Below are 18,581 nucleotides of genomic sequence, written 5' to 3'. Positions count from 1 at the left end.
GTCAATTAAAACATCTATCGGCACTCCGAGCACATTATTAACATTAGCATGTCGGTGATGCGACCTCGAAGTTTTTACACATCCAGAACTCAACCAACATTCCTAAAGAAGTTTTCACTTAAAAATACTTTACGATTGTTATCCTATGTTTATCCCTAACTCAATAATTATTCGAGAAGACCTTTAAATGTACAGTTACTACACTAGTGACTCATAGCGTTTACCTGTTGGTAGAGAACCTACCACCAGTAGGTACAGAATGCTGATACTGAACAGACTACCACCTACAGACGCCTAATAGCCGGTCACCCCCGATCGCCAAGCTTAGGCAGTTGCTTAGCAAAGTCTGCCCACCCCCGTTCGGTACCCTCATTCCGCATATTGTCTTGATTACGTGACTTTTGAGTCACAACAAAGCATTCTCTCCTGTCCTCCGCCAACATTTTACTATTTTGTTTTCATGCAAAACCTTGTATATGCGTACTCTTGAGGTTGAATTCATAATAATATGTGTTCTGAACATACCGGGAATAAACTCACTTAGTTACGTACCTTTATCATATTTCTTATCTAATTATACTTATCATAATTGCGAAAGTCTGTCTGCTAGCTTTTCGCGGTCCATCCGTTTACCCAATTTTGATGAGGTACAGAGATAGCTTGCATCCTGGCGAAGGACATACATAGATATGCCAGTGAAACATTGACTAATGTCTGAGGATGTATCAACTCAGAATAATTGACGTTATCTAAAATTATTTTAATGTAAGTATTGTAGTTCACAGAAAATGTCCCGTAAGTCATAGAGTATTAAAGTTTATCAAAATGTTATCGGACAATGCATTGCACCAAATAATTATTATCTTTTCTCAGATGTTAACGTAATTATTGAAACGGGTAAACGTTTCTTGTAACACGAGTTGCTAACCGGAGTTTTTTTTGTTATTGTATTTTTTTCATAAGTAATTAATTAATTTTAATACGACTGTCAATTTTTTGTTTAAATCTTTGAATGAAATATATAGTACCTACCTGATATTTTTTGCCAATTATTATACTACTTGAAAATATGTAGGTATCTATTTAAAGACACATTTTTTTTCATAACATAAGTTTTTAGTCATAACTAATCAATGCAAGATATCTATAAACCCAAGCCAACACATTGACCCAATGCGCTCAGCCAATAGTGGAGCCCTGGTGGCCAATAGTGCAATCACTGCAATCACATGAGTGTGGTCCACGGTGTGAGCCGTGATGGCCTAGTGGTTAGGACGTCCACCTCCTATTCGGGAGGTCGTGGGTTCAGTCCCGGGCACGCACCTCTAACTTTTCAGAGTTATGTGCGTTTTAAGAAATGATAATTATATCACTTGCTTTAACGGTGAAGGAAAACATCGTGAGGAAACCTGCATGCCTGAGAGTTCTACATACCTAATGTTCTCAAATGCGTGTGAAATGCCAATCCGCAAATTGGCCAGCGTGGTAGACTATGAAACCCTTCTCATACTGAGAGGAGACCCGTTATCTGTAGTGAGCCAGCGATGGGTTGATCATGATGATGATGATGACTCGGCCTTCTTCTTCTTCTTCGCTCTGGGCTGGTTTCCGCACTTAAACGTTTCCGTCTGTTGTGCGTGCATTGCCCCTCCCCGCTGAAGTCTTCACTCCAGCCATCCAAGCTCACTCCAGAAGCCGAGTAGACCGCCCAGGTTGCCGAGGGCTTCATGGAATGAGGTCGGGGAACCCAAATGGCGTTCGCGTTGTTCTGCTACGCCCGTGCACTCTAGGACCACGTGCGTCGGTGTTTCGTCGACCTCCATGCATGCCCTGCACAAAGGACTGTCGGTGACACCTATAACGAAAAGGTGTTTGTTTAGTGGGCTATGCCCTGTTATGAGTCCCACCACCATTCTAAGTTTACCTCTGTCCAGGCGGAGTAGTTTGTTAGTTTGCCGTTTGTCTATGTTGGGGAAAGCCTCTTTGGCTTGCCTGCAGTCTGTTGTGTTCGCCCATAGTTGGGAATGCTCTTTTTGTGTTAGTTCATGCAACCAGGTTTTATACTCACTGAAGGGTATGGGAACAATAGGTTCTGGCCCGATCACCTTCAATGTCGTAGCCTTTCGTGCTAGTGCGTCGGCCGCCTCGTTTCCCTGGTCTCCATCATGTCCTTTGACCCACCTTAGGGTGATGTCGTTTGACATGGCGAGTGTTTCCAGAGTCTTGTGGCAGTCTTGTATAAGTTGTGAGGTCGTCGAGAATCTAGCCAAGGCTTTAAGAGCAGCTTGGCTATCAGAGTTAATGTTAATTTTAAAGTTTGTTACCTGTCGATTGGCCACGGCTATAGCCGCGGTCATAATGCCCACACACTCTGCTTGGAAGACAGAGTTGTCCTTACCGAGTGCGTGACTTATTCTCATGTTTAGTTCTTGGCAGTAGGCTCCAGCTCCTGTGCCCGTTTTCGTTTTGGATCCGTCGGTGTACACTTCTATTGTGTCTTGTGCTGGCTTCGGATCTAAGTTCTTCTCTGAGTTTATCTTGTAGTTTTTGTCTAGTATGTGTTGTTTTTCGGTTCTGTCGCATTTCCACTGCAAACGTGGTTCTTTGTTTATGCTTTGCCCTAGAATTTTAGTGTGCATTGTGTTTTGTTCTTTCCAATGCCCTGAGGTTTTCAGTCTCAGGGCTGCGAGTGTTGCTTCTTCTTTGATGTGTATGTGTAGGGGCGGAATGCCCAATATGACTTCTAACGCTGCTGTTGGTGTGGTACTCATGCAGCCGGTAATGGCGAGGCATGCTTGTCGTTGAAATTTCTGTAGTTCTTGCTGGGCGGTAGTAAGGAGAGTTCTTGGCCACCATACAAGTGCAGCATATGTTAGTGAACATCTTACTACCGATAGGTATAACCATTTCATTATCTTTGGTTTTAGCCCCCATTTTTTCCCTAGCATGCGTTTGCATTGGTTTAGTATTGCTAGTGATTTTTTGGTTTTATCTTCTGTATGCCTTTTCCAGCTGAGTTTGCTGTCCAGTGTCACACCGAGATATTTTACCTCTGCGGACAGTTCAAGGCTTGTGTTAAACAAAGTTGGTGGTTTGGTTAGTTCAATTTTCCTTTTGTTGGTAAACAGTATCATCTCTGTTTTCTTCGGATTTACTGTAAGTTCGTTTTCATTGCACCATCTTTCTATTAAGCGCAAAGCTCGTTGCATGACTTCGTATAATGTGTTTTCTAGCTTGCCACTGATTAGGATGGTGAGATCATCTGCATAACCAATGGTATAGAACCCACTTTTGTTTAGTTTGGTTATCAGGTCGTCAACTACAAGGTTCCATAGTATTGGTGACAGGACACCTCCTTGAGGACAGCCTCTCGCCACTATGCCTTTTGTGACTCCGTTGATGTCTAGTTGTATGATTCTCTGTTCTAGTAAAGCTCTTATCCAGCTGCGTATGGTTTTTGACGCCTTGTATCTTCCCAAGGCTTTGTCTATGCTATCGAAAGTTGTTTTATCAAAGGCTCCTTCAATGTCTATGAACACGCCTAGTGTCGATAATTTGTTTTCGAGGTCATGTTCGATTTTGGTAACAACAGAATGAAGTGCGGTTTCTGTTGATTTGCCCGTACTGTAAGCGTGTTGATGTGAGTGTAAAGGTAGATGTTTTAAGGTTCTGTCCCTGAGGGACCTGTCGACAAGTCTTTCGAGCGTTTTTAGTAGGAAAGATGTAAGGCTGATTGGTCTGAAGGACTTCGGCAATGTGTAGTCACTCCTTCCAGGTTTTGGTAGGAAGACCACTTTCACTTCTCTCCAGGCCATTGGTATGTATTTGTATGCTATGCAGGCCTTGTATATTATTTCCAGCCATGGTGTCAGTTGAAGTTTTCCCCATTGTAAAAGTGCTGGGAAAATGGTGTCGGTCCCTCCTGTTTTGAAAGGGTGGAAGGTGTCAATAGCCCAGCTGATTCTATCTCGCGTGACTATGTTGTTGGCAAAGTCCCAATCCTCTTCTATTGGATGGTGACCAAGGGTGCTTCCCCAGTCTGTTGAATCTACTATTCTACAGCCAGGGAAGTGTGTTTCGATGAGCGTTTCGCTTATCTCTTTGTCGTCCTTGGTGTATGTTCCGTCCGCTTTCCTCAGTGAGCCGAGTGTGCGGGTGTTGTCGTTTGCTAGAATTTTGCGTATGCGAGCAGCAGTATCGTTTGATTCTATGCTTGTGCAGAACTTATGCCAGGAAGCTTTTTCCTTTTCCCTGACGCGTTTATTGTATTGGTATTGGGCTTCCTTATAGTTGTCCCAATCTTGTTCTTGCTTGGTGTTTTTGGCTCTGTTGAAAAGATGTCTGAGTTTTTTCCTCATTCTTTCCAGATCAGGACCCCACCAGTTGTTTTTCGATGGTTGCTTTATGTTGTTTTTCTTTAGGGGACAAGCTTGTTCATAGCTTGTCTTAATATATTTCGTTAGTTTATTTACGTTTTCTTCGATGTTGGCGATATCATCGATGTCTTGTGGTTTATTTACGCCTATCTGATGTGTCAGCAGGCTTTTGTATTTTAATCTGTCGGTTTTTCTTGGGTTTCTCCTTGGTACGTGTGGAGTTATCATGAGATCTAGCTCGTAGCATATCCGCCTGTGGTCAGATAGTGAAGGCTCGTCACTGACTCGCCAGTTTTTTACCTGATCTGCGGCTCTGGTTGACGCTAAGGTTATATCAATTATGGTTTGGTACCTACTCGTCACGAAGGTCGGTTCGGTGCCTATGTTAATAATTGTTAGGTAAGTGGTTAGTATATAGTTCACAAATTGCTCACCACGTTTGTTGTTGACTTTGCATCCCCATAGGTTGTGATGCGCGTTGCTATCGACAGAGATAATTAAATCGATGTCGTTATCCTCACAGTGTATTACAAGTTCCACCAGTTCTTTTGGTGGTATTTGGTCTTCGATGGGCATGTATATTGATGCTAGAACCACCGGTCTTGGCGGTCGCCCCATGCCTTGTTGTATTCCATTATTTATTTTGACTGCTGTCAGATCTCTGGAACAGTATTGTGTTAGTAATAGTGCTGTAACACAGCGTGGAATGTAAATGCATGTTCTCGGTGGTTCGTCATTACTGTGTGAATAGATCTTACCATTACAGCTTCCGAAACCACATATGGTTTTTCCCCTGACCCACGGCTCCTGGATCAGGGCGATGGTCTCGTCTTCAACCTCCAGCTGCCTTCGTAGTGAGGCCGTGGCGAGGTGTTTGTGCTGGAGGTTGGTTTGTAAAATTTTTATTTTTCTGTCGCCCTCTGTGCCGGGGGTAGTTCGGCAGGGGCAGTTTTGTCTGACGCGTTTTGTTCCGCCTTTCTCTCCCGGGGTTGTATAGGGTTAATCCGGGAGTCCGCTAGCAGTTCCTCGATGTTGCCGAGGACTGCGCTTACGGAGGGCTCAGGTGTTGCATGTAGCTGTCTGGTTGGTTCATCCACATCCATGTCACCACCCACATCAGGCTCCTCCCGGTTTTCAGGCTCTGAGCTATGCCCGGGCGGTACATCACTCAGTCCTTCATCCGTGAAGAACCTGACATAGATAGTGCCCGTGGAGTAGGCGACCTTCCTTTCGCGTTCTATGATCTTTGGCAGCTCTTCATTGGGTATTCCTAGAATCAGGAACACCCCGGGAGGGCTGCTGGTCGTTCTGCTGTAGCTGAACAGGGTCCACTGCGATACGTCATACCATGGGTTTTGGTGAGATAGGACTTTGTGTAAAAGGCCTATCTCTCCGTCGTAGTCGGGGACGAAGAGTCCCGATCTGACCCGGACTGGTATATCGGTCTGAGGTATCACAGCGAGCCTCGTTCCGCTCCTAGGCGATGTTAGTTTGGGCACCACGTTGACAAGCCAGCTGAGGGCTTTGTCATCGTGGCACCACATTTTCAGTACACCCTCACTGAGGAAGGCTTTTCCCTCGAACGCCGGGGCGTATCGGGTCTGGCCTGGTGCCAAGGGTTCGATACAGGCCGCGAAAATCGCTTTCTGTATCTGACCCTGTATGGAACTTGCCTCAGTTTGGGTAAGGTCTGTTCTAGGTGTTATGGTTATGGCTACGCTCAAGTGCGATTGGGCTGCTCTAGCATAGGAGCCCTTCGCATCTCGAGTTTGCCCGCCTTCCGTCCGTGCGCGTTTGTATTCACCCCGGGGTGAAATCGTGTCATCAAGTCTGTCTCTTTTTTGGGGTTGGCTCGATGACGGTCCGGGGTTATTTTGTTTGGCTTTCCCTGGTCCCCTGTTTCGCTTCCTAAACCGAGGGTGTGCCCGCGATCTAGGTGGATTCTGGGTCTCAGGTATGTTTGTTCCAGTTTTGTCTGTTGTCTCTGTTGTTGTTTTTGGGGGTCGGGCGGTGTTGGAACCGCCAGGGCCCGTTGCGCCCCGCACCCGGATGGGGTTCCCGTCGGGGTCAGTGTGACCACCAACGTTTGCCCTCTCCTTGGCCACGGTTTGCCCAGCCCTGATGGTGGTGGTGCCCGACTCACCCGAGGCTTGTGGGTTGTGGTCAGAGGCCGGTCTCTGCCCGTCCGCGTGTTCACCCGCGAGGCGGTTAGGGGTTGCGCCAGTGTCCACGAGAGGACGGTCGCCACTTAGTGGTGGCCTCCCTTCGCTTCTCCTTTTGCCTCCCCCGACCAGGTCGCTGGTGTCCGCAGTCAGGCAGTCGGAGTCTTTCCGCTTCCCGCCTTCGTCCCTAGTGTCAGTCGGTCGGTTGGCATCTGAGTCCGTCTGTCTGTCAGCGTATGTGCTCGTGTGTTTCTTGGTCCGTCTGTCTGTCCTGTTTCCCTTCTTTTTCTTTTTGGGGGCCACGAGCGTCCATGCGCTTGCGCTAGCAGGCGCAGGGATCGCTGCGGCTATGGAGGACATGTCCGTGTTGCTCGCCGAGGTCGTTGGTAACATCGTTGTCGTTCCGATGTTTAGCGGTTCTATGCCCCCTCCTGATACGGTGGGGCAGCCTGGGCCCTGGGCGCCGTCCGTGGACGGCACCTGGGTGCCAGGGTGGGATTTGGGCGTTAAGCCGCTACCCACCAGGAGACCGATACGTGTTTTTAGATCCGCCATTTTGGGTTTAAATGTGTTATCTGAGTAGTGTTTGTGTGTGTATGTATGTGTGTAAGTGCTTGTGGAGTGTGCGGGATTTTAGGGTGGTTTGTAGGGAGTTTAATGGAGGGTTGTTTGGATCGGAGTCGGATGGTGGGAACACGGGAGTATGGTCTAGGCTCTGCTCAGGTGTTGGGAGTGGTACCGTAGCAGTTCCTTCTTGTCCAGGGTCCAGGGGACACCGGCAATCCGCAACCCCGCCGACCCGCCCGGTTGCATGAAGGATGCCTCGTTTAGCCTAACTAGCGAATGAGACGTGGGCCACCTTAAAATAACGGCTGAAACCCAGAAACATTAACTAGCTCTGCCACGCCGGGGATGACTCGGCCTATACACTCGGTGAACGTGTAGGTACCTAATACCTATACGACAAGTCGCACTACTTGTATAGCCCGCGAGAGGTCGAGATGTCAATCGTGGTATGAGGCGGGGGCGCACCGCACACCCACACGTCACTCGCGCTCACCCGCACCGGGTTAGCGCGGGGACTGTGCAGCTGTGCGGGGTGTTCCCTCCCCGTTGCCATCTAGACCTGTCGCGTACCTACTATAGGTACCATATTATTTTCTATACATTAGGTAGGTATCTCGCCATGCCGCGCGCGCCGGCCAACTTGCCGACTTTATGGTCTAAGATCCGGTATTAGAAATAAAATATTTCCTGATCTGTTATTTAATAATGATAGAGAATATTGCTAGATAATGTACAAATTGATACATTGCAAGTAGCTAAATAACGTGCCAATGATGTTAAACAATAACTTCCCTGATTAGTTATTTATGAAAGTCGAGCATCGGCTAAGAGAATACCTATACCCCAAGGAGTTGTAAAAATAAAGATTGCCTATTTCCTATTGCCTTCCTGCCTACCTAAGTATCTCAAAACTTTGCTGTCGTCAACTCGTCAAGTTTGAGCCGTGAAATGGATTCTGTGGAGTCTCCAATGAAACCCGGTACTTAACAAACCTGTAACCAACAATATAATTAACGCCAAGAAGTGAAATAAGACACGTTTACTTCAAGCACGTCCGTCCACTTGTCAAACGCATAATTTCGTATGCTATCGCGACGTGTCTCGAGTTCTCGACGTTACGTGTCTGACGTAACCCTCACATAAGGAAATGGGGACAAAGTCAAGGTCTGTGAAATTTCACTTGTCGCCACTAACACAAACGTGTGGGTAAATCTTTATTACATCATTGAAAAGTCTTTCGACTGGAAAATACCAAGCGTTTTTCGCGTTATAGCGGTGATAGCCTAGTGGTCAAGACGCCCGTCGGCCTCCTATTCGGGAGATCGGAGGTTCAATTCCGGGCACGCACCTCTAAATTTTTGAAATTATTTGCGTGCTTTAACGGTGAAGAAAACATTGTGAGGAAACCTGGATGTCTCCATAACGTTCTCAAAGATGTGTGAAGTCTGCCAGTCTGCCGCAGTCATCGACTCATCGATGTGCCACAGTGAGTCAGCGTGGTAGAGTATGGCCAAACCCTTCTCGTTCTGAGAGCCCTGGCGTAAACCCTGTTTAGTAGTGAGCTGGCGATGGGTTGATCATCATGATGATGATGATGATGCGATTTTCAATGCAATCAACAAAGATATTAATAAACTCCGTTGCGACGTGATTGAAGGACACACCAATAAACCAACAAACAAACACACTTTCGCATCGCATATATGAATGTTATTATAAAATAACGGTAGTGATGCTGTACCTATGTATATAGTCCCGCAAATTGCTAAAGCGCGTGGCCGCCTTTTTAGTGACGTCAGCACTAGACTGAAGTTTCGAGCTGATGGAAGCTATTTTTATTTCGGCTGACGTCAAAATGACGTCATTTCGATGTTAATGAGACCTGGTTCCAGCGCAATAGCAATTTGCGGGACTTATACTTCCCAACTTACCCCTAGAGTAGACCGATGCGATGGCTTTTTGTCAGCCTCGAATTGAATTTCATAAGTACAAAATAAAGACATGTCACAGAAATTTAAGCCCATCTTCAAAGCTCAGTCTGACATTACGATTCAGATAATTGAATTTATACCGAACCAAGCGATAAGTAGAAAAAAAACCTTGCTTCAGTCTTTTTTCAAGTACATTCTTCTCCTTATTTAGACGTTACCGGTCATGTATCGCGGTAACTTTTTGTTTCACTCTTAAAATAAGGTTTGGACACACACAAAGCGCTGCGGTCGCGACACTCTACTCATGTGGTAGCGATACGCAACGGCAACTGTACACTCCTACAATTAATTCATAACACAAGGAACTTATATAGATAAGTAAAGCGTTGAATACCTCTTTACAGAAAATGACTTCATTTTATATTACTACAGTCCAAGACTATATTCAAGCGTCGAAACACTAGCATTAAAAGTAAAACCTTGGACTTTGATGGGCAGATTACACCTACCGAGTACAGTGGCGAGTCAGTGTCCTCGGCAGTACTCGGCCGAGGACACTGACTCGCTGGTTGGACTGGTTTCTCAGCCACAGCTCTGTCTCGGCCGAGTGACATTTTAATGTCTCGCTTCACTACTCGGTTGGTGTAATCTGCCCAACCGCCTATAATACATCTACAGGCAAGCGCTAATTTTGCGAAATTAAATCAGCGATAGATATTGAATTTTTTAATGTAAATCAAGGACGGTTAGGTCTATTTTACTCGAACTTTATTGTGTTTCGACGCTCGAATTCTATCAACGTTGATGAGATGTAAAATCTCATAATACCACATTAAGAACGTCATGCTACAGAATACATGATCGCCTCTATATCGCAAATCTCGTGATGATATTGATACAAGTAGGTATTGACAGGATCGCAATGTATCCGGATGTTGTCGAAATCCTGCGATCCGGCAAGTATGCGGTATTGATTGCAGTACATGCGTCTGCACACACACACCACATTTCACACAGTTCCTCGGTTTACAACTTTTAGGAAGCACCCAACGACATGTCGCGTTGCCGCCCTACGTTTAGTATTTCCAAGCCTTTAGTGGCCGGTAGTATTTTATTAACGCGTTGGCAACGTCGTTATGCCTGTTACTGAAGTTTATAGACCATTTTCTTAGCTTCGATAATCCTGATGGCTGTATTGTATTGTTTTAAGTAAGTTATCATCTATAAATATTCTCTCCTGTAGCAAGAGAGATAGATCGGGGCGTAACACAATAATATTGTGACGGTGTCTAGAACTCTACATGAAAGTATAAATAAATCGCTAAGTATCTATTTATTTATTTATTGTGAAACAAGAAAAAACGGGATGGCTGTGATATTATTGATACTAATACTACATAATATCGATGAATTTATTTACACTCTTTTCTGCATTGAACCATTGTAAGAAAAGACGAAAAATCAGAATAGGTAAGACGATGAAAATGAAAATAATGGAGCACGCTCTCAAGTATCTATCTGAAAGTAGAAATAGGTATATCTACAGGTACTTAATGTATAATAAACGTCCCTAGAACGGAAAAAGTACTGTAAGTCGATAGTCATCTCGAATTGTCACGTACTATACCTACCTACTTTAAGAATGTACGAGAGACCAGTTATTTGCACAAACGAGATCGCTGGATCGCCCTTGCCATAATAAATCATTCCCGCTTTGCATGTGTAATATTAGGTCTTGATAATTATTGTTTATGTAACTCGTCAGCTTAATACTGTAGCGAAGTAAACGCGTTGAGATTTTTTGCTTTTAACCCGTTCTGATACAAGTCGAGATGTTGAAGAAGACCACTTATCGATTTGAACTAGGCATGGCTAACGAGGAAAAAATAACAAAAATACCTACCTACTAGAAAAAGGCTCATAAAGAAGTTAATAAAATTATTTACCTAAATGGCAATAAATACGTAAGCGCTCTATTTACTAAATGATTCATAATAAGGCTGCATCATCGCATAACTTCACATGAAATGAGGATGCTAAAGAAAGAAGCTTTGCAACTACTTTGGTCCATAAATTTAAAATTGTAAGCTTCTAGATAGAGGAGATAAATGCGAAAAAATGTTCATTTTAATGGTAATCTTATAATTACTTATTTTCTAAATTTAAACTATACAAAATATTTAAGATATTTAAGGTGCCTATAGCTAATAGGGCCTAAACTTTAGACGATAATAATAATCTGAGTTTAGAATGCATTCAAATCTTAAGAACGCATAAAAGTTTTAGGTAGACTAGAATCTCATGAGAAATACTGAAATGAAATTCCAAAGTTAGCAACTCTGTACTCTGTGAATGTCCTATGTGTTACTCTGTGGCCAGAGTACTATGTACATAGGATATTCACAGATTACTGTGTTGCTAAATTTGGAATTTCATTTCATGAGATTCTGGTCTACCTATAACCACAATTTACTTTTATGATACCTATAAACTTTGAACTTTATGGGTGACTAAGAATCACCGATTTTCCTGTATCCTCTGTTCTTTTAAAAATGCAAATCATGTATTCATGTTCAACAGTTCGATTTAATTAAAGCAATTTTATTCTACTTATATATTACAACAAGTATAATTTAATTCATATCTCTGTCCAGTTTGAAATTAATCCTCTAGATAATTTTTTACACTGTTGACATTTTCTCGAGTACATGATAAAGGTAATCATTAACGATTCAATACTATGTGGTTCCGTAATAAAAATACTACAGCGAATCCTATTTTGCTTTTGTAGGGTTACCTGGAATGTAGGTTACATAATAAAGGGATATATGTACAGCTATGCAATTGGGGTCAAAAGCAAGCTATCTTTAGCCTTCACAGCGTCATTGATAATCAGAAAACTTTGCTCAGTTGGAGAAAAAAAGGCGGTCCAATGAAATACCTCAGTCATGCACATATTGTATGCCAAATGAAGCCTCGTTTACCTAATGCTCCAGCTACATTAATGGAAAACGCCGTTGATAAACGCGTTAGTGGCAGTTAATCGTAGGTGTAGCCACGACCTAACGCGATAATTTGACAACGGCATTCACATTGCCGTTTGGCTTTAGACGATTTTAGTGCCAATTCCATTGGCATTAGACGTTAACCGTTCAAGTGTGGCCACTCAGTTTAACGCGTTAATTATCGGCTGAATTATCGCGATAATTATACCCGTTGTTGTGTATTGACGTTAACCTTAATGTGGGCCGAGCTAAAGACGATCCGTATAATTTATTATTTAGCCTGATCTTTCAATCACCTAATAATCCATACTTCCATACTAATATTATAAATGTGAAAGTGTGTCTGTCTGTCTGCTAGCTTTTCACAGCCCACCCGTTCAATAGATTTTGACGAAATTTGGTACAGAGATAGCTTGCATTCCGGGGAAGGACATAGGCTACTTTATATCCCGGAAAATCAAAGAGTTCCCACGGGATTTTAAAAACCTAAATCCACGCGGACGAAGTCACGGGCATCATCTAGTCTTTAAATAAGTAGGTAATTAAGGAATTAAATTTTTTTACTTTTCTATATAAAAACTGTCAGAAGTCATTCCTCGGTTAAACGTTCTATGTTGTTATCACTTAAAGAGTTTCTTTTGTTTGTTTTTAATTGTACTTAATTATTACATATTAATGATTTATTTTTATTGTGTTATTTTGTTAAATGAACATTATTTTGTTTTTAATATAATATGGTATGTAAATATTATATTATTATATTATGTGGGGCTGACATGCACTTAAGTCACAAAATCCCCTAATTAAAAAAGTTGGAACAACTAGGTAGGTAGTAAGTGAGTCATTTAATCAATTTCCTTCGTAGGTCGACAAGTTTCTGCGGCGCTATTTATATATAAAACTCAATTTCAAATATTGTTAGGCGTATAAAGGTCGTTTATCAGGATTTACTTTCATTGCAGAACCCCGGTAATATAGAGTGGGTTCGCACGTAATCGATTTACTTTTTTGTTGAGGTTTTACTTTTTTACAACATAACACTGGGCGAGGCAGACTTGCGGGCGTTACGGACAAGTAAACCTGTTTTAAAAAGAATCACGAAGTTTGCCGCCCCGAGCATAGATACACATACAAGATTATACGTAGTTTTTTTTATTCAGCAATGAGTTCGCGTGTTTAGAATGATAAAACGTGAGCAGTTCAGCTCAACGTCGATTAAGTAAGTAAATTCGTCCCAAAATAGAGACTCGCAAATAAACTGACGCTCAAACAAAGTGTCCTCCGAGCCATCGAATTACTTAGATAGGTATCTAGAGGAGGTCTCAGAAATCAATAGATGTACAAGAGTATAATATATAATAATATAAGGAGTAGGTACTTATAACATTATTTTTCTTTGTCACCTTTTAGATGCAGCTTTCATTTTATTTCCATTATCAAGTATCAAGTTCAAGGATTTTTTCTACAATCTATTCTGCACTAAGAAAAATTAGGTAGTTTTTCTTTTTGTTTGCTACGTCAAGCCTCAAAACTGGTTGCTAAGCTACGCATTTACCTATTCTAATTTCCTAGATATCATCAAGCGTCTTCTGAGAAAGAAACTTTATAATTATTATTATTATTATTATTGATGTTATAGGTAATTTTTTGAGACTTCATGATTGAGAAAACGTGACTAGTGCTACTAGTACTAGACTACTACTAGACTAAGCTATTATGTAAAGAGATATTATGTAATTTTATATGCAGTGCCGGACTAAATTATATCATCAGGAGTAGGATTTGTTTTATTCGGATTTTACAAAATTAAGAGAATCCTAAATTATCACACAGAGTTTGTAGGTATGCAGTCACGGTTTTGTTTAATTGAGAACCTACCTACTCCGGAAATTAAGTATTACTTGTGTTATTTTACATCAAAAGAATTCAAAGATAAAATCTATGTATTCAGGCGAATTATATATTAGTTTTTAGTTTCTTTGTCCTGTTTTATACATGTTTTACATGTTTGAAACATAGAGGCTGCCATATTATTACCTAGTTGTATCTATTAGTTATGCATTGCGATGTTGCGTGAACGATTTATAGCTTGGTTCATAGGTGATTGCAATGCACTTGCATATTGCACAAGTGAACGTGTAATACATACCTAACAACAATACCTGATTTATCTGTTACTAAGTAGCTAAAAATTGCTAAATAATTTTACTCCATATATGTTGTCTAACTAAATAGTCCTTTTCCCTAAAAACTTAATTAATGTGACAGTTTAATTTTTTTAAACTAAATAGAAGATACTTCTAAGTACGCACTTAAGATACTCTACATGTAAAGCTCGTTATACTTTGCAAAAAATGAGGAAGCGACTTTGGTCATAATGTGTTGCTCAAGGATACATCTTGCCAATGGCCACTTTAACTTTCTGGTCACGGATCTTTATTACTTCTCGTCTCGTGTAGCTCTTATAGCACAAGTAAAGGAATAAATCCAAAAATCTTGAATTTGTGGTTACATCGCAAAAAAATTAAAATGTGTTCATGAACAAATAATAGTATTTTCAATTTTAAAAGTAAGATAACTATACCAAGTGGGGTACCATATGAAAGGGCTTTACCTATAGATTCTAAAAGCGATTTATTTTTATTTTTACGCATGAAATTATTTGATTTATCGTGCTAAATGTTGGAAAAATACGACTGTAAGTGTAGTACGGAACCTCGATGCGCGAGTCTTACTCGCACTTGGTCAATTTTTTATTCAGTTTCAACACTATTTCTATCTACCTAAAACAATAATTTTATTGTTATTACGCGGAAATACCTATGCAATAATTATGACGTCCGCTTACGTAACAATACCATGCATTAGTTTTAACTATCAATTTGTGTTTAAAATTTAAATTTGCTAAAAATTATCATCAAATCTAAATTCGTTCTGTATTTTAAGCATACCTAGGTATCTATTCGAATTCGAAGTAGGTAGCATAAAATCCTATTATAAAAGCATGATTATTAAAACCGAAATAAATATACTGCTAATAAAAAACTCTGTCAGCAATATATATTATGGTAATTGGCTATTATCTGTTTACGTATATTCTTATTGCGTATGTTCCTCGGTACCTACTTTGTTTACTAACACTGAATGCCAATGAAACCTTTTATGTATTTTTTGTATCAATCCCGCCGCCATTGATGGAATAAACAACTCTACAAGTAGTGTATCACCTGTTTCACTTTTAATAAAGATAACCAGTTTTAAAACGCATTCTTCACAAATATACCACAGACTTTATGGTCATTCAAACATATTATTATACCTATGTCTACTCTTATAGCCACTACGCCGCGCATTCTAAGAATTCTAAGATCCAGACTCATGCATACAATCTAGGTAGTAGGTAGGTATATCTAGGCAAACTTAAAAAAAAATTCAATGAAGATATTTTTAGTTAGGTTTAGAAATGATAGATTTGTGAATCTATGATTTATTATTCATCACAAAATCTTATGATTTTGTGATGAATAATGTAAAATCTTATGATTTTGTGACAGATGAATGATTTATTTGCATAATGTGTGTTACAAAAGATGATAATAATAATTATTATAAAGTTCATTAGCCGTAGCGTAGTTCAGAAACTGCGTTCAAAAACCTTTGCATTACCTGCAATGCCCTTATGGCATCACATTCTTGCAAAACATTTTTCTTATAAACTGAATTGAAATTAATTATAAATAAGTAAGTAGGTGTAAGCATTAAATACCAGAAATTCAAACATCTCATTTTAAAACCAACAAAACCAGCAAATCGTGAGGAATGATCTTAAAAACTTGCTCTTGCGCAATTTCATCAAATAAAAGAAGCTACTTACATTGTATAACAAAAAAATATCGGTCATTTGAAGTCGAGCTCACGAATTCGTTCCGAGGTTCCGTGGCCAAACACGCTAATTTATATTGCTCGTGCATGCCTTTCTCAAAATCATTAATTTTTATGCTATTTTCAGTTCAGTTCAGTGTTCTGTCCTACTTCCTTTGTTACTCAATCACGTGGTATTATTAGTGGGCTGTGGGCCTAACATCTGTGTTATCTCAGATCTCAGGATCTATAGAATAGTGCTAACTTTGACTTTGCTTATAGAGCAAGATCAATGTTAGCTCAAAGTAACAAAATGTGTGGGATTAATTGGATTTAATGAGTTATTAACTATACCTATTCTCTACAACATACCTACATAAAAATCAGCACTCAGATATTATGTTTCTGCCCAAGCTACGGAACCCTCAGGGGACAAGTCTAACTCGCACTTGGCTGGTTTTTTTCCGTACAGGGCCCCAAAAGACCGAATTTTAACAACGTAACTAAAATAGATTAAATGTAAATATCACGTTACGAAGTCGCAAGTCGTAATACTAACCGATCAACCAGAACGTATAACCTGTTTTTTTGTTCTTAATCGTCCGTAAATATTATTAAAGTCATCAGTAGAGCAGTAGTTATTCGCGATTTAATTATTCGCGAACCACTTTACTTCCTGCTTCATATCAGGAACTACTTTGTGACGTCACTGACCACCATCTTTACTAATATAAAGACGGTTACATACTAACGTTGCGATGGGATAGCTCTATTTAGTACTCGCCTAGTAATTTAGGTTCGATTCTCAATAAGTGGATTAAGCAATATCTGAGTAGAGAGCCAGCTCTCTGAGATAGTGTAGTTTGGATGTAGCTTAGATTTTTGTCTATGAAATGAAGTGAACCTGCATGAGACCTTGATAAAAGAATCAGAATGACTAATTAGAGAGAAGACAATGAATGAAAAACTCAGAATAAACTACAGGAAAATGGTTCAAAGATGAAGTTTTAACAGCGAAATATTTTGGGAATTCAAAAACAGAATTCACAAATTGGATCCAAAAACCAAAGCCACTTTATTTCTGGCTTGTTAAAGCATAACATCCGACACCCTACACCTTGTTTTACGAAATACAATGTATTGAATGTGTTGCATCCTTTGTTCCAACGACATTTGAAAGTTAATTTAGCTTTTATAATCCAACCTTTCTTTGTTACAGTTCGACATACTTACCAAGAAGTGACATGCTTATTGCTTACTCATTATGATAAACTTGAACTTTGTAGGATCAGCTGGACACCCGAGACAAAGAATGTACCTACATACTATAAGCGTTAATTTTTAATGAACAGAAAACAAGTCGTTTAACGATATCATCCGCCTAGCCACCTTTTGGCTTGCCGCTTAGCGATGGCAAGAGACTGATGGTATGACGCTCGTTCCTTGGAGGATGGGCAGGTCGCTTGTATGGGATGCGACGTGTGCAAACACTTATCTTTATACGAAATTTTAGAAGTTGAGCCTATCTTAAAGAAATTAACAGGCAGACAGATACATACATAAGTAGGTATCTATTATCCGCAATCATAATATTAGTATGGGAGCATAGATTTATCTTATTTGTTTTGTCTACAGTGCGCAGTAGTCTGTAGTCTGCACAAGGGTCTGCTCGAAGTTTGTTGTCTACAGATTACACGGCAGGCCTCAGTCCCAACCTTGAAAGTTAAATAGCAAGTCGCCGATAAACGGGCCGGTTCGAGTCCCAGTGCTGTGTTTATGTTAATTTATTTCATTATACGATTAACATATCTATCTACCTACGGCAAAGAACTAATTGGCAATTGTAGGAACCAATACTCATTTCATACTACACACCGCCACACAGCATATTACTTAGTATATTGATTTATGTTGATCACACATCAGGTAAACCGTACATCCAAGAGCCGCACGCATCGAACGTAACGGTTTTTTTCCGCACGGAGCGTCAGCAGTAAGTATGAGTAGCAGGCCATACCAAATAGGTGAGAATGAGATGCGGGCATGTCGGACTAACGACAACAAGAAGGACAGGGAATTGGTGGACAAGAAAGGCGGCCGTCCAAGTGCAGTCACATGAGTAGATAATGCAGTGGCGTGCTACGGAAATGAGTTATTTCTTTCTTTCTTTCAGCATTGGGCGCATGCAGGTAAAAAACGCACATATAAGCACATTTTCCGCATTTCTCTCTACACGTCGTATTCCTCATTGCTGAGCGCGTCGTGACTTGTGACCCCTTTCGATTAATCACACTATAATGGAAGCAGTTTTCTTGGACTAATAAATCCGATTCACCCGTATAACATCGAGCAACACTTCGTTCAACATAAACAATTGCATACTATACTTTATACTAAAGTATTATACTACTATACTTTATAGTAAAGTACTAAAGTAGGTTTTTTATGTGTATACGAAACAAAAATAATACATACCTAATAAGAAGTTACCTAAACAACGTCGGATACAATATACCTACAGGCTGATAGGGTGGTTGGATGGTATTACTTAATAAATCAATAACATTTATTGTATTGGTATTGCGGTGCTAACTACTCGTGCGGCTCAGTCGCAATTTGCGGTCAACATTAATGAAACAATCTGATAGTTTGTAGGTAGCCTTTAATTAAAAGAAAAAA

General features: G+C 40.6%; 1 protein-coding gene across 1 annotated transcript; it reads right to left on the bottom strand.

The window, feature by feature from the left end:
• Nucleotides 1-5,147: 5,147 nt before the first annotated feature.
• Nucleotides 5,148-7,093, bottom strand: LOC138403427 (uncharacterized). The gene has a single exon (XM_069503917.1). It carries the CDS (start codon nt 7,091-7,093, stop codon nt 5,279-5,281), a length of 1,815 nt encoding a protein of 604 aa, XP_069360018.1. The 3' UTR covers nt 5,148-5,278.
• Between the last annotated feature and the right edge of the window lie 11,488 nt (nt 7,094-18,581).

Source organism: Maniola hyperantus, chromosome 16 (genome assembly GCF_902806685.2).
Source record: "Maniola hyperantus chromosome 16, iAphHyp1.2, whole genome shotgun sequence".
Taxonomy (NCBI): Eukaryota; Metazoa; Arthropoda; class Insecta; order Lepidoptera; family Nymphalidae; genus Maniola; species Maniola hyperantus.
Note: the sequence above shows the minus strand (reverse complement) of the source record. Positions and strands in the feature narration are given on the sequence as shown.

Coding starts and splice junctions, on each gene's coding strand:
- LOC138403427 (XM_069503917.1), bottom strand. CDS start 7,093: ATGGCGGATCTAAAAACACGTATCGGTCTCCTGGTGGGTAGCGGCTTA.